This window comes from Drosophila miranda, chromosome XL (assembly GCF_003369915.1).
Source record: "Drosophila miranda strain MSH22 chromosome XL, D.miranda_PacBio2.1, whole genome shotgun sequence".
Taxonomy (NCBI): Eukaryota; Metazoa; Arthropoda; class Insecta; order Diptera; family Drosophilidae; genus Drosophila; species Drosophila miranda.
Genome location: NC_046673.1, coordinates 24,545,894 through 24,566,174, shown reverse-complemented (window position 1 = coordinate 24,566,174; position 20,281 = coordinate 24,545,894). Strand labels below are relative to the sequence as shown.

At 51.6% G+C, this 20,281-nt stretch overlaps 3 protein-coding genes across 4 annotated transcripts; 2 read left to right on the top strand and 1 right to left on the bottom strand.

Annotated features, from left to right (window-relative positions):
- The first annotated feature begins 1,377 nt into the window (after positions 1–1,377).
- LOC108156165 (glutathione S-transferase theta-3) lies at positions 1,378–5,739 on the top strand. The gene is made up of 4 exons (XM_017287496.2): positions 1,378–1,716; positions 4,698–4,984; positions 5,069–5,204; positions 5,263–5,739. The coding sequence occupies exons 1-4, from the start codon at positions 1,599–1,601 to the stop codon at positions 5,442–5,444; spliced, it is 723 nt and encodes a 240-aa protein (XP_017142985.1). The 5' UTR covers positions 1,378–1,598; the 3' UTR covers positions 5,445–5,739.
- A 279-nt stretch (positions 5,740–6,018) lies between these two features.
- LOC108156156 (fatty acid hydroxylase domain-containing protein 2) lies at positions 6,019–9,713 on the bottom strand. Of its 2 annotated transcripts, none has more exons than XM_017287484.2 (6): positions 8,754–9,713; positions 8,503–8,672; positions 8,015–8,088; positions 7,070–7,245; positions 6,552–7,006; positions 6,019–6,483 (listed from the first exon to the last, which is right to left on the bottom strand). In XM_017287484.2, the coding sequence occupies exons 1-6, from the start codon at positions 8,964–8,966 to the stop codon at positions 6,333–6,335; spliced, it is 1,239 nt and encodes a 412-aa protein (XP_017142973.1). In that variant the 5' UTR covers positions 8,967–9,713; the 3' UTR covers positions 6,019–6,332. The 2 variants fall into 2 exon arrangements, with proteins under 2 accessions (XP_017142973.1, XP_033249877.1); XM_033393986.1 differs by having other exon boundaries at positions 8,790–9,713.
- A 441-nt stretch (positions 9,714–10,154) lies between these two features.
- On the top strand, positions 10,155–20,165 carry LOC108156147 (probable histone-lysine N-methyltransferase CG1716). Its single transcript, XM_017287473.2, has 5 exons — positions 10,155–10,394; positions 10,464–17,844; positions 18,032–19,113; positions 19,181–19,337; positions 19,404–20,165. The coding sequence occupies exons 2-5, from the start codon at positions 10,495–10,497 to the stop codon at positions 19,566–19,568; spliced, it is 8,754 nt and encodes a 2,917-aa protein (XP_017142962.1). The 5' UTR covers positions 10,155–10,394; positions 10,464–10,494; the 3' UTR covers positions 19,569–20,165.
- The last annotated feature ends 116 nt before the right edge of the window (positions 20,166–20,281 follow it).

Here is a 20,281-nt window from a genome sequence, read left to right as displayed (position 1 = left end):
CGAGCAAAACAAACAAGACAACTTATGTACAACGCAAGCAGGGAAGGCGACTCTTAAATACCCTTCCACCAGCAGAGAGTAATTTGACTGTTAATCGTCCATCTCTCTTTTGCTCTCAGACTTTCCCTTCCGGCACAACAAGACTGCCGTTAAGACGGCACTTTTGCAGTACATATGTATACACATACATATGTAATACAATCAATTAGTGAATCGCAAAAATGTATCCCAACGAACCACACCCTCTTCTATATCTAGCCACAAGCCGTCGTCTCTCTCCGAGCCGGTTAGAGTGCACGCTTCGTACGCCACAACAAAATCTCAGCGCCGCATAAAATGCGCCGCAAAAACAAGCTAGGCAGCGGCAGCGGCAGAGGCGGTGGCAGCGCCAGCAGCAGCAGCTCCAAGCCAAGGTATATTAAACAGAAGGTAAGGTAGTTCGCGAATGCTGCAACATGATAATTAATTCTCATGCGTCCAATCATACCTTTAAAAGACCTTGAACTTTTTGATGACAACAATATGTGAGAAAAAAAATGTAATAAACAAAACAAAGCCATAACCAGGCAAAGGACAAGGTATATTTAAGCGATTGTGAGTCAAATCCGTTCTTCGGATATCCTCTCTACACTTTTTCTGTCTATCTGAATGCATTGTCATGTTCCTACTGTGAAGCAAAATATGTAAACATCCTGAGGGTGCTATCTGGCCAGTCCTCAATCCTTCTACTGAATATACATACCTTGGCAAAGCAAGCAACGACGACCGGCTTTTTTTACATATGTGTGTAGACTGCACACACACCCCACTATGGTCCCAACGACCACTTTTGTTGGCCAAAACCTAATTTTAAAAAGTAACAACTAAAGCCTGGTTTTGATCACTCTGCATTAGAAAAAGAGTGATCCTGCGTGTGCCCCAACTTGTAATGAAAAATAATTTTTGAAAAGGTACTGTTATATTCCAAAAAAGGTCGCACAGCACGAATAAGGCAGATATTCTTGTATCAGAGGGAGGAAACATAAATGTATTGATTTGAGCGGCAAGCATGGCCGCACGAAAACGAGGCAAATACGACGGAGAAGGCTAAATTACTTCGTAAGGCTGTACAGGACCCAGTCGGAATAAAAAAATGTTGTTTCGTTTGCGAGTTATTAATTTTGGCCAAAAAAAGTGGTCGTTGGGACCATAGTGCACCCCCTCGCGGGCACCGACAACCCGGCAAAGCAACGCATCACATACACACATTTCGGCTTCTGCTGCCTCTGCGCAGCGGCAACTGGCAACTGGTTGTTGTTGCCGAACGCCGACGCGCTGCGCTGCCAAAAGGCGACGCCAACTTCGTGCGTTTAAAATGTCGCAGCCGCAGCGGTTTTGAGCTCTGTCTAGAAGCAGCACTCCAGCAGAGCAGAGCAACTAAAACTAGTCAAAGTCAATTCAAATTCAGTTTCGGTTCGAATGCGGATTTTGTTTTGATTGGACACTCGAATCAGCTGATTATTGTGTTAACCGTTAACCTGTGATCCGATCTCCAGTTAAGGAGACCAGCAGCAGCAGCAGCAGAAGCTGTATAAGCAGTATCACACGATCCAACAATCATGGCGCAACCTTTGAAATTCTACTTTGATTTCCTGAATCAATCCAGTAGGGCACTCTACATATTCCTGGAGGCCTCCAAGATACCGTTCGAGGCGATACCCATATCGATGCTCAAAGGTGAGTACGTGCCCAGCAGCACACACAGCCCACACCGAGCCCACACACAAATGTATGTATACATATACACATAGGGCCCAAAGGTCGAACACACAAACACAAACATTTCTATGCACTTATATTGCTATCCCTTTCATGGATTCGGTTTTTGGAATGGGGTTTTCAACAAATTTTCCGCTCGTTAAAAATTCCACTGCTCAGCTCTCCACTTTACTCAAAGGTTTTTGAAGGGGAAAGCGAGACTGCCCATTGCAATGCCACAAAGATTGAGTAATATCCAAAGCCCAAAAAAAGGTACAACTACACCCGCACTCGCATTCCGTTCTCTAAACAGTAGTAGAAATCACCAGAAAATTTAATGATGAATCAAGAATTAATTGAAATTAGTCACAGGAATTTTTTCACCTCAGTCGAGTACAATGTATCGATCGTTATTTTTGTCGCGAGATAAGTGTACGTGAGGATTCCTATAAAAAGATGGGAGCTACTGCCATTAGAACGACTAGTGGAACGTGTTTTATTTGTCGAATCGATTAGGGGACTCATTTCCCTGCCATGGCCACAAAATCTTTGGCGCACTCAAGAATCCATCGTATTTGCACAGAAAGCTACGGCTCTGATGGCTACTTACTGGGTATCCGTATACCACCTGTGTGGTATCCGTGTTAGATCTATCACCTGCTTGCCAAGTTTTGGGCCACAATAAAAGCGGTTTGAGAAGCACCTACTGCAGCTCTTTGTTGTGTCGTTTTTCTTGTCTTTGAGTGTGGACTTGGTCAAGGTTACAGAAACTACGAAACTCTTGCGTGGTGTAGCATCCGCGCACGCATACGGTTACCGCTGAACGCTTAACGAGACCACGCCCCCCATAAACTATAGAATTAATTCGAGGATGCAATCAGGCAGTGACAGAGGCTGAGCCATTAACAAGTTGTGCCTTTAATCGCACATACTATATGCGAAATGCGATCTGCGATCTGCGCTATTGCATACATATCACATCACCTCAACACATCGTACGAGTGCGAGAGCGAGTGTGAGTGTGAGTGCGAGTATATATACATATATAATTACGATCTCTTGTCAAGTTGGCTATTTCTTGGCTGACGTCAGCCCCCCTCCATGTCCCATGCCCCATGCACTCCCCTGCCTTGAAGATACAAGTGATATCCGTGTCTGAGATCCAAGATCCGAGATCGAGTCTCTTCACTGTATGCTAATCGCATGGAACGGAATGGCTTGGCAGGCGCCTGCCTGCCTTCAGCAGATCATCGAAGCTTTTATTTCGTCCAGAGACAGACAGCGACAGCAAAAGCAACAGCGCAGCGACTGAAGCAGAGACTGAGACTACAGCAGAGGCTTAAGCCTAGACTAGACCGGGGGGCTGGCTGAGACCAGTTGGACTTTGCCCCGCAACTCGACTTGGTGGAGCGAGTGCAGCCGCAGACAACCACAAAGCTATGGCTACGGCTGCAAAGCTTAGAAAATCAGAGTCAATGCAGGCAACGGCTACGACGACGGCGACGGCGACAACCTTGTGGAGGTTAAAGACTCCGATCTAGCCGATACGATCCGCTGCGCTCTACGCTGTGGAGGTAAACATTGGCTTTTACTGTTTGTGGGGGCTACATCGTAATGTTCCCATATCATCGTATTATCGTATCATCGTATTTTCAGCGTGTGTACACTCGATCTATGCCCCCCTAAGCAATACGAAGCAGAATCTAATCTTTGGGCCTTCCCACTTTATGGGCCAACTGGGGGAATGGGAATGCAATTGCCTTTGGAGCAGACTCTGTAGATAGTTTTCCAATCTTTTTGGTAAGAGGCTTCGCTTATCTCTCATGGGTATTGCTAGTAGATTTCAGAGAGATCTAAATATTACCTGAAGCTATATAGTAGCTATATATGAGTATTTCCAGTCATATTTCCCTCAGACTTTCATATAGATGCACAGCTAACCAGCCACAGCTAACCCGTTTACACTCCACAGAGTATCCGTCAGGAATGTCAGTCCATCAATCAATCACGTGCCACTCACGGGCCGCCCTTCGGTCTGGTATAGTTTCACATAGTTCCTCTTCTAATCAAAACACAATCCCATTCAGATAGGGCCATAATGTTGCTTTAATTTGCCAAATGGCAGCAATTATAGAATTGAAAAATTGCCGCTGCTTTTTCAAATCTAATCAAATGATGTCGGGAGTCACAGACCAGACTGTTATTTGTTCCCGCTCCAGTCTCCCCGCCCCTCGTCTCTGTTTGTGGCTGTCAGACTGTCTGACTTGACAATTAATTTCCATGAAATTTTCACTTAATTTCTTTTGTTTTTGCACACAAAACACCCCATACCGATACCCACACCATCTCATTCCATGCCCCAATCACGATGGGAGTCATGCACATGCCTCCATCTCACTTAATTCGTGCCTGCCTACTCAATTTGTTTATATAGATTTCGATTCCGGAGATGGCCGAGCTGTTTAATTATAGCCTTTCATCATTATCATCATTATTTCCCTTCCATCCTCCGGTACCCGCCTCGACTCTTGATTGGGTTCCGTTCCGTTCCGTTCTGTTCTGTTCGGAGTGGGAGAGGCAGAGGCCCTACAAGTGCCACGAGTACCACCCCCTCCCCCCCCCACCCTTTTTCCATACATGTTTTCTTATGTATGTATGTACCCTTATCAAGTGCGATATGTTCTTATAACCTTGATGAGACACACACACAACTTGACATTGACAATGACTTTGGGACACACCCTCTTTTTTTGGGTGCAATCGGTTCTTATCGATGGACTGGACTCCTTCCGTATCGGATGATGTGGCTGTTGGGAGGAGGGCGGGAATCGGCTATACTATTTCGGGTGTCACCTGTTACCGAGCGTGACTTATAGATAATCACAGGAATGGTGAACAGGAATCAGGCGATGCCCTGATGTATGATGGCTTTTGGCACTTATCGCTTCCTTTTCCTGCAGGCGAGCACCTGACCGGAGAGTTTCGGGACAAGGTGAACCGGTTCCGCAAGCTGCCGGCTATCACCGACCATGGCTACCAGCTGTCGGAGAACGTGGCCATCTTCCGGCATCTGGCGCGGGAGAAGCTCGTGCCGGAGCATTGGTATCCCCGCCGACAGCTGGGCCGCAGCCGCATCGACGAGTACTTGGCCTGGCAGCAGACGAACATGGGCGTGGCCTGCACGGAGTACTTCCAGCAGAAGTGGCTGGTGCCGTATCTGCAGAAGACGCGTCCAGCGGAGAATGCGGTAAGACTACTAAGAGCTGCTTCCCTCCCAAACTTGCGACTAATCCCTTACCGATGATGATCCCCATTACCGATCGATCCACAGGTGAATGTGGCTGGCAAGCAGCTAGAGCACACACTCAACGATTTCGAGCAGCTGTTCCTCAACTCGCGCAAATTCATGCTGGGGAACAACATCTCCTTTGCCGATCTCAGTGCCATCTGCGAGATCGATCAGCCCAGTGAGTACAGTACAGTACATCACCAAAGAATCCCCAATCACATTCTACCCCCACACAGAATCCATTGGCTTCAACGCCTTTCAGAACCGCAACAAGCTGGCCCGCTGGTATGAGGCGGTGCGCGACGAACTGGGGCCCTACTACAAGGACGTCCACGCGGAGTTCGAGGCCAAGCTGAAGCAGAGCAGCGACAGCAGCAGTCAGGGGCAGCAAGGCGTGGCACAGGCCCTGAAGCAGTAGAGAGCCTCAGGACCCAGGACAAATCTTGATTAGTTTTAACGATTATTAATTATAAATTACCCTCTCTTCAGTCTATTCTATATATCTCTTTTTTTTTGTTTTTTTGCAATATCCTATAACGAATTTCTTGAGATTCCCCCTACTATCCCTATCCCACCTCCCTTTTCCGCTCTCGATCTGTGGCACGCCCTAATGGAATGGCCCTGCATATATGATCTATATAGTATTTAGTTGTTAAATATCTTAATTATCCATACATAAAGTACGCTTACAATTGTTTAACCAAAAAACATAATAGCTGTCTAATATCTGTAGACTGTTGGAGATTGTAACCCTACCCCCAAACAAATATCCGAAGATGCAGATATGTTTGAAAAAGAATTTAAAAGAGAACCAAACCAGTTGGAATGTTTCCTGATCAGACCGAATATCGTGCAGACTAGGACCGACAGACAGACGGACATGGGGCTATATGGATGGGGCTGATGCTGGGCAAGATGGGTACTGCTTCTGGCTATTTGATAACTGTAGGGAGTACCGGCTTATTATTGCCGGTATTATTATTATCTTTGAGTTACATTTACATTTAGGGTTCATATATATTTCGATTAACATCTGTATGGGTCGTGGTGGTGGGGTCGCCTTCGTTGGACGAGCGAGTGAAGGTGCTGCTAAGGTTGGACGAGGGATCATAATGAGAACATGATGTGTGTGCAGATGTGTACGTGTGTACAAGTGTGTACAAAATATAGGATCAGATCAGGGCATCTGTCTGCTTATATCACAATGAGATTTGTATACACAGAAATTGTTTTTGTGTAGAGGAATGCTGATTGATGCAGAAACGCGTGTCTCTGTGTCTGTGGCTGTGACTCGCCTTCCTCCTACTCATTTCATGGTGGAGTCGGGAAAGGCGTCACGCGGCGGCTTGAAGCTGAGCATCATAATGTGGCGAGCGTAGGATTTGGTAGCCCGGAACAGGGAGTCGGTGCCATGCAGGCGGTCGAGCACTCCCAGAACCCCAAAGCAGTTGCTGAATCTATCCAAAAGGCGAATGGAAATTATGGAAATGTCTGTCAAAGAAGGGAAATGGAAAAGAAAACTCACTTGAGATGGTGAAAATCGTGGGCCTCGGGGCTGGGGAAGAAGGGCAAATGGTAGCCGGAGTGGGCATTGAGAGTGGACAGAATGGCCAGGGCGAACCAGAGCCAGGCGGTGGCCACGTGGCTGCCCATGAGAAATACGCCCAGGAAGGGGGGCAGCAGGTTGCTGAAGATGTGCTCGACGGGGTGGCAATAGATGGCCGTCACCGAGATGGGGGCCGTCCACTCGTGGTGCTGCTTGTGGATGTACTTGTAGATGAACTTGTGGTGCAGCAGACGGTGCGAGTAGTAGAATCCCAGCTCCTCCATCAGTATGCAGACGGTCAGCTCGAAGCAGACCCAGTGGAACGTGGGAAGGTCCCGGATGTCACTTAACCCACGAATCTCCATCAGCCGATAGCTCCCATATGCCAGTGGTATGCCCACAAATATCTGATTGAAGATCACACACCAAATGACCTAAGAATAGAGAACAGAGATCAATTCAGTTTCAATTTAAAATTGATTAATAATTTGTCACACCTTCATCAGACGTCGCGCCTCAACGGGCTCATTGGTCCCCGGCTGGATCTTGTATTTCCGCAGACAGGCCGGCCGGTTCGTCAGGTCCATGAATGTGTAGATTGTGCCAACAGTCCAGTAGACGATCATCGTGAATATAGTGGTGCCAAAGACCCAGAGGACCATGGGTTCATCTCCTGCAAAGAGGTGAAGTGTAAGTGCAGTAATCGTAGTAATCAGGGCACAGAGACAGAGATCACTTTATGTATTCTTAATACACATATATGTATTATTAATATTCCTGATTAGACCAAGGTTCAAATTGATTATGGGGGTTAGATCGTTTAGTTCTTAAATAATACTATAAATATACAGAATTAGAAGTGTAGTATTCTCGGCTGGCCTTAACATAATGCATTTCATGGCTCATTAGCATCACCACGTTCAATGGCCCTTAACAGTAAACGCATTTTAAGCTATTTACAGCTTCCAGATCTCACTAATTGTAAATAAGTGTAAAGGTTCGTGCCATTCGGTTCGGTTCGGAGTCCCTTTACGAAAAGCAAACAAAGTCCAAGAACAACATTGTGCACATACATATATGTACGTACATATGTAGGGATCCACCATACTTTCCTTTTCTCAAGATGTACAGATAATATAGATGGAAAGAGGGGATACGGAACTGAGTAACCTTAACGATTCATTTTGCGTAATTGGCAGCACTTGTCCACTGATCTCTCTGTCTCTTTCTGGGTGTGAAATGCAACCTGTGTTCGTGTGTGTGTGTACGATAAAGTATCTGTGTGTGTGTGTGTTCGGGCGAATTAGTAAACAAAACAATGGAATGCATGTTGGGGCAATATCACAATTTGCACAATCTCTCTCTCTCACTCGAGCACACAAACAAACAAAGAACACAGAGTGAGAGAGGAGGAGCAAAGTACAGATTTTGATCACACTTACCAAACGAATCGATGAACTTGTCCCACTGCGATTGCCAAAAGTCACCGGAGGCGCCCCAAAAGCTCTGCAGATGCCTGGCGTACAAATAAGAAACCTCAACAAATTTCTCCTCCATGATATGGGCAACAACAGAAACAATAACAAAAGCGGCTTGTTCTTATTCTGGTTCTTGCTGATTTCTCTTTCTCTCTCCGGGAACGTGTGTAGATGTGTGTGTGTGTCGGGAAAAGGCAGTGCCCAATTGGGATTGGGGGTCTTCGTGGGTCAACGTCGCAAGCGCAACTGAATTTTTGGAATGGGAATGGCAATGGGATGGGGACAGATCGTGGCTAGAATGTGTGGAAGCACAGCTCAAAATGAGAAAAAGAGAGACACACACGCATATACTCAGAGAGAACGACGGCAAACGGCCACAACACGAGAACAGCTGACTACGATCTAGCGAGAAAGAGAGAAATCAGAGACAACAAAAACAACGCTGTACTGACCAGGTAAGAACGTTGCGAAAGAGTATGAACACGGCCAGGGCGCACGTAATGATAAAGATGACGCTGTGCAGTGAAGAGAGCCAGACATCGGCGGTGCGGTGCTCATCCCAGGATCCTGATCCGGACATGATTCCGGAGGATGAGTGCATCTGCTCCAGCTTGCTCGCATGCTAGTGAGTGGGGGCGTGAGAGAAAGAGAGAGAGACAAGACAACTGTTAGGGGGCAGGACGAGGGATGTGCGGTGGCTTACATCATTGAGGGTTAGGTAAACGGGAGGTAGACCAACTTTATCCTTGTGTGTCGCTGATCCAAATGATCCTGAGGATGAGGCGGTGGCTGTGCCTGCGGGCGGCAATGTCAGGAATACGGGCGAAGAGGAAGTCGGCGACGACGACGAGGATGAGTAGGATGTGGCTTGGGCGGAGGCATTGTTGGGCGGCCTTTCATGAGCCGGATGGGACATGTCTGACGCTGCTTACTTTTTTGAAATGAATTTAATTATTTGTTGCTCTCTTTTCCTTTTCCTTTCCTTCTCGCGCTTCTTTTCGTACGTTCCGTTTGTTATGGCCCGTGCTCTTCATTTGTTGCCCTTGACATTTAAAGGACTTTACTTTCGATTTTTCGATTTCACTGGAATTTCGCATCGATTTGTGTGTGCGTGCGTGTGTCCTGAGAGTGCGGAACGGTCGCCTTCTTAGGGTTGCCGACAAAAACAAATTGCCAGCAATTGTTGTTGACTCTGGAGCAAAATACGCATTAAATCCGAATCCTGCTGTTGCCGCGAAAATCGTTTCGTTTGAATTTTTCGCCTGGCTGTACGCGCTCCAACAGAAAGCTCACACACACATACAAAGAGAGACATAGAAGCACACACATGCACAGCTGAGAGCTGCTTGCAGTGGCACCATGTTCTTTAAAATAAATAATAGAATAGAGAAATGCATTCAAAATGCCTTCGAGTTGAATAGAGCGGAGTGAATGCGACGCACATAATGAATTGAGCTTATATGAATGCCAGGGTGTGTAGGCTTCATAGGATGAAGATTCAGCTTGCAAAACAGTATTTTAACATTGGTTAAAGGAAATAGGGTATACATTCGTCCACTCTCCATAAATATGTTGTTGCTATGTATCAATATGTTGATATTGTACACATGCCGTGTAGTTACCATGTAAAAAATTTACATTTGTGCTGACCTTTTTTGTATAAACTAAAAACTCCAATAAAATGCAGTCCTTAAAATTATTATATTAGGCTGAAGGTTCTAGCTAGCTAATAGCTAGCTAATCATGGACACTGTAGACCAATGAAAAGCATTGCCGAGCACCTTAAAACGAAAACGAAACGTGCACCCGCTCCATGAAGCGTCGAACGAAATTATTTTCTGATGTAATATCTCTGTAATTGAATAGGAGCAAGGAGCTTTCGTAGCTTTGTCTAATTAAACAGCTGATCGAGAAGTGTAACCGTAGAGCATGCACACCTGATCACACTCTGCTGCTAGCAAAATATATGGCACTTTTTGCTAGAAAACATTTTTTCTGATCTGATAACCAAGCTTTTTTTTCATCGGTATATTTACGGTATATTTTGAAAATGAGACGGTATTTGTAGTTCGGCTTATGTCACATTTTATCGACAAATACGCGGTCACACTGCGTGATTTCTGGTGGGTGGAGGAGTGTAGTGTGTGTATGTATGTGTGCTCGTTCTTGTTCCTGTGCCTATTCTAGTTTTGATGATAGTGAGCGCCGTTAGACAAGGCTAACTGTAATTAGATTCGATCGCGTAAGGAGAGGCGCGTGCATTGCCCGGCGCAGCCTGCACAAAGCCGCCAATCCGCAACCCCTTTCCTGCCTACCTGTATTGAGTAAGAGTGAGATTTTTTTGGTGAGTGCGTTTTTCACGTAAATTCTTTGCACGCTAATGCTCTTTATTCTCTCTTTGGTTTGCGAACAGACACAGGCACCATCCAGTGCCCACTGGCTTCATGGACGAACCCAATCCCATGCCCAGCACCTCGGTACCTACCACCCCACGGGGCCGGGGACGCGGACGGCCGCCAAAGCGTGAACAGCCGGCACAGCCCCCCGATACAGACCTGCAGAATTTGCAAGATGCATCCGGTGTAGGTGGATCGGTGGTGCGCCCCTGTTCGCCCAACAGCATCCGCCGCAGCTCCCGCAAGCGGTTCTGCAAATTCGATGTGCGCGACGTGCTTTGCCTGCGCAAGGAACCCAAGATCCAGATCGAGGGACGCATCGACTCCAATGTGCCCGACACAGCAGCAGCAGCAACAGCAGCAGTAGTAGCAGTAGCACCACCTGCCACAGCCGCTGCTGCAGCCACGCTCCCTCCATCTGCCAATCGGCTGTTTTCGATGTTCCCGAGCACACGTCCACCGCCCAAACTGCCACCGCCGCCACCTGTCCTGGGGATCTTCGTCAAGCCGCGGAGCACACCCAGCCTGATTGTGGCCCAGCTAAACAGCGAACCGTCGTCCAGCTGTAATCCATCGACAGCCTCCACTGCCACAGTGACTGCAGTATCCGCATCAGCACCAGTCGCCCACAGGGGACGCCCCAGGACTAAGAATAAACTGGAGGAGACAATCAGCCACAGCCAAAGCCAAAGCTTAAGCTTCTCCGATTCGGATTCGACAGGTGCCTCCTCGGGGAGCACTGGAAGCAGGGGTGGCAGCACGGACAGCAACGAGACAACGGCTTCCAGGCGAAAGTGCAGGGTGACCCTAAAGCGATTGAACTTTGTGCAGCGCCAGGGATCGTGGGACTCGGGGGACTCATCGACCGTTCTGGGCGACACTGTTGTGGACGTCAGCAGCTCCTCGTCCTCCGCGGCCTCCTCTCCCGTTCTGCAGGACGACAACGCTTTCGATGAGCAGCCAAAGAGGGATCCGATGACCATGTCCGTGTCCATGCCCACAGCCGACGACGACTCCTCGGACTCTCAGATAATCTTCACGGAGATCGACACGGGCAAGGAAGTGACGGCCCGAATGAAGGAGGAGAATCAGGAGGAGCCAAAGCTAAAGCTGGAGCTAAAGGTAGAGCCACAGATTGAGACAGAGATTGAGCAACAGGAAGAGCAGGAGCCTGAACAGGAGCACGATCATGAAGTGCGTAATTTAATGATGGAGATCACTAAGGGGTCGCGCAACCTCTGGTTCTTTGACGACGAGGATGCAGACGAGGCGGAGACCTCTCCGGCCTCTCTGATGGCGACGCGTCGCAGCAAGCGAACTGCCAAAACGGAGGCAGACTGCAGCAGCAGCAGCAGCCACGCGGGCAAGACCCTCGAGGAGAAATTCGCCGAGATAGCCGCAAGCAGCGAGCAGATCTTCCTCAAAGCAGAGTCAGACGAGGGCGAAGAGGAGGAGCACACGCTGATTGACTTGATAGAGGAGAGCCAAGAGGAGCAGGGAATCCAGGGGGAGTACGAGATGGTCATTGAGGAGGAGATGAAGGACGAAGTGCAAGTGAATGTCATTGAGCTGGATGGGCTGGTCTTTACGGCGACGGAGTCCAAGTCGGAAGCCACTGCAGCAGAGGCTACCCTCATTTCGGAGCATCAGGAGGATGCGGTCGCCACTGAAGTCACATTGAAAGAGTCCCAGGAGAAAAGCCATAGAACCAGCACTAGCGCCAGCACCAACGCCAGCACCAGCACCAGAGTCCTGCCAAAGGAGGAACCGCAGCAGGCGATCATCCTTTTTGAAGTTGAGGCGGCGAAAGAGGAGGCCACCACAGAGCAGTCCAACGTGAATGTGGATGTGCCACCAGATCCACAAGAACCAGATATACTCGAGGATGTGATTATCCCCAACCCAATCCCAATCCCAATCCCAATGAAGGCCATGCCAGAGCCACAGCCAGAGATCTCATTACAAATCGAATCTTCAAAGACACTGAAGACACTGCCACAGTTGCCGCTGCAAGAGGAAAAGAATAAGGAGAAGGAGAAGGAAGTTGGTCTGCCAGAGGATACAATTCTAATAGAAATCGCAATGAAATCCATGTCAAAGCCAACACATGCAGCCAAGAGCCCAGCCGTAGAGGAGCCCCCTGCAGAAGAGGCACTAAAAGAAAATGAAAAGGTATCCCCCATCAAAGGGCCTGCCAAAGCAGAGCAGAGCGTAGGAAGTCCAAGCAGCAGCAGCAGACACTCCTTCCATGCCAGTCTGAATCCGAGTCCCACTGCCACTCCCATTGCCATTCACATTCCTGAGGGCACGGAAGCGTCGTCTGCCTTCGGCTTCGTCGGGTGCAATGTCATATTCCAGGCCCTGGATACTGCTAATGCCCAGCCGCTGCGCGAGGATACGCACATGAAGGTCAAGCTGGAGGCCAAGAAGGGGTCGCCCCCCATTCCATCGACTGGCGAAGAATGGCTGGAGTCGACGAACAACTCCCACAACCCCTTGAACGATATGAAGCCCCTTGCGAATGGGCACAACAGGAAGAGTGACGCCATTGGGCGACCCAGCTCCCGTAACGACGATCTGGAGGGCGAAGAGGAGTACTCCTCCTTTTCCGAGCAGGCCAAGCAGTCCAAGGAGGAGACGCCTGAATCGAGTGCAGGCAAGAAGGGGAGTGAGAGTGCCACAGCAAATCCAAAGGGACGTCTCACCACCACTTCCGAGCTGCCACATTCCGCTGCCGATGAAGAGGGGAAACACAAATCGAAACGAAAAGTCCGCTGCTCGGCAGTCTCGTCCTCCCCCTCTGCTTCACCCTCCGATTCCAGGAAAGACGAGGCCAAAAGAGAGTCTCCTGGTGCTTTACCAAAGAAGGGAAAACCGATGCCATCGCGACGCTTCACTACCATCGATCGGCCGTCGTCGAATGCAACTTCCAGCGACGGCGGCATTCGCGGCGCCTCCTCCGGTGAATTCTCTAAATATGAGACAAGGAAACCATCACCTGCGGCATCCAATGCATCCGTTAAACGACGTCCCACTATTTCCGAGGGTTTCCTGTCCTCCTTCGTCGAATCACTGGTCCAAAAAGACTCCAAGAAAGACGAGGGAAAGACAGCATCTGGGGAGACGCCATCTCCTGCCTCGAAGGCATCCATGAAGAGACGTCCCACTATTGGCGGCAGGTCCTCTTCTGCCTCCTCCTCGGTGGAGTCTCTGACACGAAAGACGGCATCACCAGGAGGGACGCTTTCTCCTGCGAATCTCACCAAAAACATACGCAAGTCGCGCTCCTCCGGGGAATTGCTGGAACGAGCAGATTCCAGGAAAGATGAGAGCGGCGCCGTCAACAGAACATCCCCCAGGCCACAGTCTCCGTCTCCTGCTCCATCTCCTGCTCCGTCTCCTGCTGCGTCTCCTGCTCCGGTTCCGATGGGACCCAAACAGGAGTCGCAGGGGAGGGCTATGCCATTGCGACGCCTCACAACCATCGATCGTCCGTCGTCGAATGCCAATCCCAAAGGGGCACGCCCCTCCTTCGAGCAGCTGCTCGGCCAGGCCGACTCCTATGTGAATCCACAGAAAAAGCGATGCCCCACCACTTCTGAGTGCTCCTCGCCCGTCTCCGGCGAGTCGGTTGCCCGAACCATACGATCGCGACGCTTCACAACCATCGATCGCACATCTTTAAATCACGGCTCCCCCTCTGACTCCAGGGAGACGCAATCGAAGCCATCCTCCCCCCGAGAGCAGTCCCCATCGGACGGGGATGGGTCACGAGGCAGCTCCACTCCAGCCTGTCGCTCGAAAGATCCGTCGCCTGCGAGTGGTGGCTCCTCCAAACTGGCAAAGAAGATCGACATAAGCCGCCTCCCCCTGATGGAACCTAGGACGAACCCCAGTGCAGCAGCAGCCGGAGCCATCACTCCGGAGCTGATAGAGGCATGTTTCAAAGATTTCGCTTCGAGGGCAGGCGATGCTGGTGCTCCAGCAGAGAAACTTCCACGAACAGAAGGGAAACTGCCACTGTCGCAGTCGCCTGCAGCCCCCAAACAGGACACAGAACAGAAGACGCCCTCACACTCGCACTCCCAGGATACTCGGGACGCCAGCAGGAGCATCAGCAGCAGCAGCAGCACTTCCTCCTCGAAGCCAGCCTCCAGGACGTCGTCTCCTGCGCATGAGCCAAAGATAAAGAAGATCAATGCCAGGCGCAAGACCATGCAGGAGTCGAGAATCGCCACACCGGAGCTGCAATCCTCAAACGAAAAGAAGGGCTCCCCCAGGACAGGATCGCCGGAACTTTTGCTGGAAAATTATTCCATGAATACCAAGAAAAATACAGATGGTATGGCACGTGGCAGAAACGACTCTCCAGCACAAAAAGCTGAAAAAGCAGAAAAGGTACCCATCCCCAAAAGAGGTACCCCCCAATCGAAGCAGGGATCGGGATTGGGATCCCCGATGTTGTTGGATCAGCATCACCGGAGGATCACCATTTGTGCAGAGCCTGTGCCTGTGCCTGTGCTCGTGCCTGTGCCTGTCCTGGCTGCTGGTGTTGCGGCAGCTTCCCCCCTGAGAAATGCCGATCCACGAGTCAGGAATGCCTCTCCCGCGGACCCCATACCCATACCCACAACCACACCCATGTTCATGCCTATCCCCCGAGATAGGGCGCTTCCCAAGAAAGCGGTGCCCTCGGCTACGACTCCTCCCTCAAAGCAGGCGGTCCTGACACCGAAGAAACCCAGGGCCCCGAAGGCGGGAGCCAAGAGGGCAGAAGAGTCGCCAGAACCCAGTAGCAGCAGGAAGCGTAGGCCAACGGCAGCCACCAATGCCAGCGACGATGCTCAGGCTCTGCAGCAGGTGACCACTCTGGCCCTGCCCTTGCTGCAGACACAAACGGAGGCCATGGACTCAGAGTCCACGGAATCATCGGTTGGCAAGGGCAAACGCTGGGATGTACAGCCCCCGGCTTCAGCTGCAGCTACAGCTTCGACTGCAACGCCAATTGAAGCGCTGCCTGCATCCACATATGCTGCCCCGCCATCAGCTCCTGCCGCTGAGGTGGAGCCGCCCGATACGCTCAAGGACATAGTGAAATTCATCGAGGATGGGGTGAATCTCCTGAAGCGGAACTACAAACACGATGAGGACGAGGATCAGCCAAATGAGCCACAGAAGCTGCAGCAGGAGATGCAGGAACCAATGCCCAGCGTCAGCAGCATGGAGACGCCTTCAGTCACACGCTCGCCCTCGCCCTCGCCCTTGCCCTTGCCAGTTGGCAGCCCCAGCGCCAGCGTCAACTCCAGGGCCAATTCTACAGGAGAGGACTCCTCCCCTGTGCAGCTACAGCTGCTCCAGGGCTCCAATGAAGATGTGAGCGCTGGAGGCGTGCGACGCTCGCACCGGATTAAACAGAAGCCGCAGGGGCCGAAGGCTAGCCAGGGCAGGGGCGTGGCCAGCAGTGCGCCCCCCATCAGCATGGAGGATCAGATGGCGGAGCTGGCCAACACGGAGTCCCATAACGAGCAGTTCCTGCGCAGCGAGGGCCTGCTCACGTTCCAGCAGCTGCGCGAGAACTACTACCGATGCGCGCGGCAGGTGAGCCAGGAGAACGCGGAAATGCAGTGCGACTGCTTCCTCACGGGCGACGAGGAGGCCCAGGGGCATCTGTGCTGCGGTGCGGGCTGCATCAACCGGATGCTGATGATCGAGTGCGGCCCGCTGTGCACCAACGGGGATCGGTGCACGAACAAGCGCTTCCAGCTGCACCAGTGCTGGCCCTGCCGCGTCTTCCGCACCGAGAAGAAGGGCTGCGGCATCACCGCGGAGCTGCAGATACCCGCCGGGGAGTTCATCATGGAGTACGTGGGCGAGGTCATCGACAGCGAGGAGTTCGAGCGACGCCAGCATCGGTACTCGAAGGGCCGCAACCGGCACTACTACTTCATGGCGCTGCGGGGCGAGGCGATCATCGATGCCACCATGCGGGGCAACATCTCGCGGTACATCAACCACAGCTGCGACCCGAACGCGGAGACCCAGAAGTGGACCGTCAACGGAGAGCTGCGCATCGGCTTCTTCAGCCTGAAGAACATCCTGCCGGGCGAGGAGATCACCTTCGACTACCAGTACCAGCGGTACGGCCGAGACGCCCAGCGCTGCTACTGTGAGGCGGCCAACTGCCGCGGCTGGATCGGCACCGAACCAGAGTCGGACGAGGGCGAGCAGAAGAACGAGAACAGCTCGGAGCCGGCACTTGCGACGGAGGACTCGGACAGCGGAGGAGAGGCAGAGTCCGAGGCGGAGGGACCAGAGCTGAGCAAGAGCAAGGGCAGAGCAAAGACCACTAGCAGTTCCAAGTTCAAAGTGAAGCTGCCTGCTGTGGGCTCCAAGGAGCAGCGCAAGAAGCGGGAGACGGCGGCCAAAGCCAAGGAGCGGGAGCGCGAGTTCAAGGCCGGACGCTGGCTGAAGCCTACACCTGGCGGAGGCTCCTCTGCAGAGAAGAAGGCAAAGCCGAAGGTCAACAAATTCCATCCCATGCTTGAGGATCCAGACGTGCTGGAGCAGCTCTCGCTGCTCAGCCGCAGCGGCCTGAAGAACCAGTTGGACACGCTCCGCATCTCGCGGATCATGGTGCGCGCCAAGCTCCTGCCGACCCGCATCCAGCTGCTGCAGGTGCTCACCCGCGGTGAGCTGCCCTGCCGCCGGCTCTTCCTGGACTATCACGGCCTGCGGCTGCTGCACGCTTGGATCAGCGAGAACGGGAACGAGCAGCAGTTGCGGACAGCGCTCCTGGATGCCCTCGAGGCGCTGCCCATACCGAACCGGACGATGCTGAACGAGAGCCGCGTCTACCAGAGCGTTCAACAGTGGAGCGCGGGTCTGACCGGGCAGCAGTCGCAGCTGCGGAGTCCGGAGCAGTCGGCCCTGCGCAAGCGGATGCAGGGACTGATCAGCAAGTGGAGCAGCCTGCCGGAGATCTTCCGCATTCCGAAGCGGGAGCGCATCGAGCAGATGAAGGAGCACGAGCGCGAGGCGGATCGCACTGGTGAACGGCCCACCGAGAAGCATGTGGCCAGCCACCATTTGACTGCCGCCTCCGCCCTGGAGGACTCGGCTCGCGACAGCAGCACCGACCGCTACCGTCAGGACCGCTTCCGCCGGGACACGATCGGCAGTCGCAACAGCAGCCAGCACCAGAAGCCGCCCATGAGTCGCATGAGCGGCAACAACACCATCTGCACCATCACCACACAGCCGAAGAGCAGCAATCCCTCGGAAGGACAGCCCCGCACGGAGATGCGACGTCGCCCAGACAACAGTGGACCCACAGTGGAGCCTCGTCGTGGCGGTGCCCCGTTGTCCAAGGAACTGCGGCGATCCCTATTCGAAAGAAAGGTATGTATTAGAGCTCTGCCTGAACAGGCAACCGAGAAATGGAAGTTCAACAGATAAAGAGGTTGTTGAAAGAGGAGATTCCGGATGATACCGGTGATCTGATACCGGATACCGGGAACGATGATAAAGTACTGCAGGAATATCCATGGCAATATCTTAAAAATAAATCCTTTAATCTCGTGTACAGGTGGCCCAGGATGAGGCCGAGAAGCGTGTATGCAGCGAGGACTGGCGCGAGCACGAGCTGCGCTGCGAATACTTTGGGGCGGACATCAATACGGATCCCAAAATGCTGCCCTTCTCCCACAACACGGAGACCGGCGAGTGGTTCAACTCGGAGGATGCCCCCGTGATGGCGCCCCTGCGCACAGACCTGGCCCTGGCTCCGTCGCCGGAGATTAGCGAGCAGGACATGATGCCCGCGGAGTACAAGCTGCCGGCTAGCGTGGATCCGTTGCCGCCCTCCTGGCACTGGAGCCGCACCATCGACGGAGACATCTTCTACTACAATCTGCGCTATCGCATACCGCAGTGGCTGCCGCCCAGCCCCGAGCAGCGCCTCCAGACGCTGCTAGAAGAGGAGCCGCAGCAGCCGCTGCAAGAGCTCGATCCGGCGCTGCTAGCCGAGGAGCTGATATCGGTGGACCCGGACTACGTGGGCTCGCTCTCAAGCAAGTCGCTGGCGCAGCATATCGAGACGAAGGTGCGGGAGCGCCGCGAGATACGCCACAAGAAACTGTGCTCCGTGCGCGTTATCAGCCCCCGTCGGGACGAGGACCGGCTCTACAACCAGCTGGAGTCACGCAAATACAAAGAGAATAAGGAGAAGATACGCCGCCGCAAGGAGATCTACCGTCGGAAGCGCGCCAGCGCGGACACCGTAGCCGTCAGCTCCGAAGCGAGCACAGATGCGGAGGCCTGGTCCACTCCTCGGTATCTGTACTCCTCGGACGAAGACACGGACACGGCCCATGCTCCACCCTTGGAGGGCATCATCTATGGCTTTAATGGATCGGCTGGGGCATTGTTTGCCACCTCAAAGGTGGATGAACTCGAGGCGGAGCTCGATCTGGAGCCCAGCACCAGCGCCTATGCCCTGGCGTGTCTGAACAAACCCCAGCAGATCCCCACGCTGGTCACAGGCGGCAACGGGGGTGCCATCAAGCGAAAGTTGCCACCGCTGCCACCGCACACGCCGGAAAAGCCGGCTGGAGCCTTGCCAGAGAGAAAGAGTCGCAGCCATGACCGACGCGCGCCCAAGCGGAAAATGTATGCAAACATCTTGGGCCATTGATTTGTTCATTGATTCCATTCCATTGCATTTTCTTGCCCTTAGGTTACTGAATAGCTCAAAAAGTGGAAGAGACTCGGTTGAGAAATTCCGCTTCGAAATAAGCGGACATGTGGCCGACTTTCTGCGTCCATTCCGCAAGGATAGCTGCCAGATGGGTCGCATCACCAGCGATGCGGCCTACAAGTTCCTGATTAAGCGGGTAAGAAAATGGCATTTCCATTAAGACTTGCCCAAAGGCTTTAACCCTTCCTTCTACCTTCTTCAGCTGACGGAGCATATCATCACGAAGGAGATGCGCTACTGCGAAATGAGCGGACATCCTTTGATCTGCAACGATTCGGTCAAGCACAAGTCGCACGAATTCATCAACCAGTACATGCTGAAGAAGGGCCGCGTGTACGTCATGCCCCCAGACGAGGCCTTCCTCTAAAATGGCCCCAAAACACGCCCCAAAAACGCCAAAAACAAATGTCTCCACTCTTCCTGATCTGTTCGTTCCATACGTTCGATGATTCATTTAGCTGTAAGAATAGATTGTTTTTTATTTCCATATAGCAAATCTCTCTCCTACCCATTATCAAAAGGGTAAGGGCTCGTTCGTTCATCTGAATAGAAAAAGGAACAGGAACAGGAATCGACGATGGATGGCACGCGCATCGCCTCGCGAATCACATACACATACAAATGAAGTACACATTATAATAATAGAATATAAGAATAGACGAAAACAAGTATTGATTTGATTTCAAATTACAAAACAAAATGTGGTCTAGTCCGTAAGTAAATGGCGATAAATGGAGTCCGGAGGCAAACGACACGTTCAATCTGTGAAGATCTTTGTAAGAAAGATGTATCTAACATATACATATACATATGCATATACATATACATATATGCATCCTATAACCTATGTCAATCCCGAGAAGGAGAGGTTAAGTTCAGTTTATCGTTAACGTATCCCATCCTTTGTATATCCAAGCGAAAGAAAGCTCAAGTTCAGTAAAATCTCAGTTAGAAAATCATTGTATTCATTGTGTTTGACGGTCACGAGGGCCAAATGGACACCCGATTACCGATTAGTAGAAATACGATTCCTGCAGATCTTCCTCCAACATTTGGACGGGGTGGGAAAGATTTAAGCCA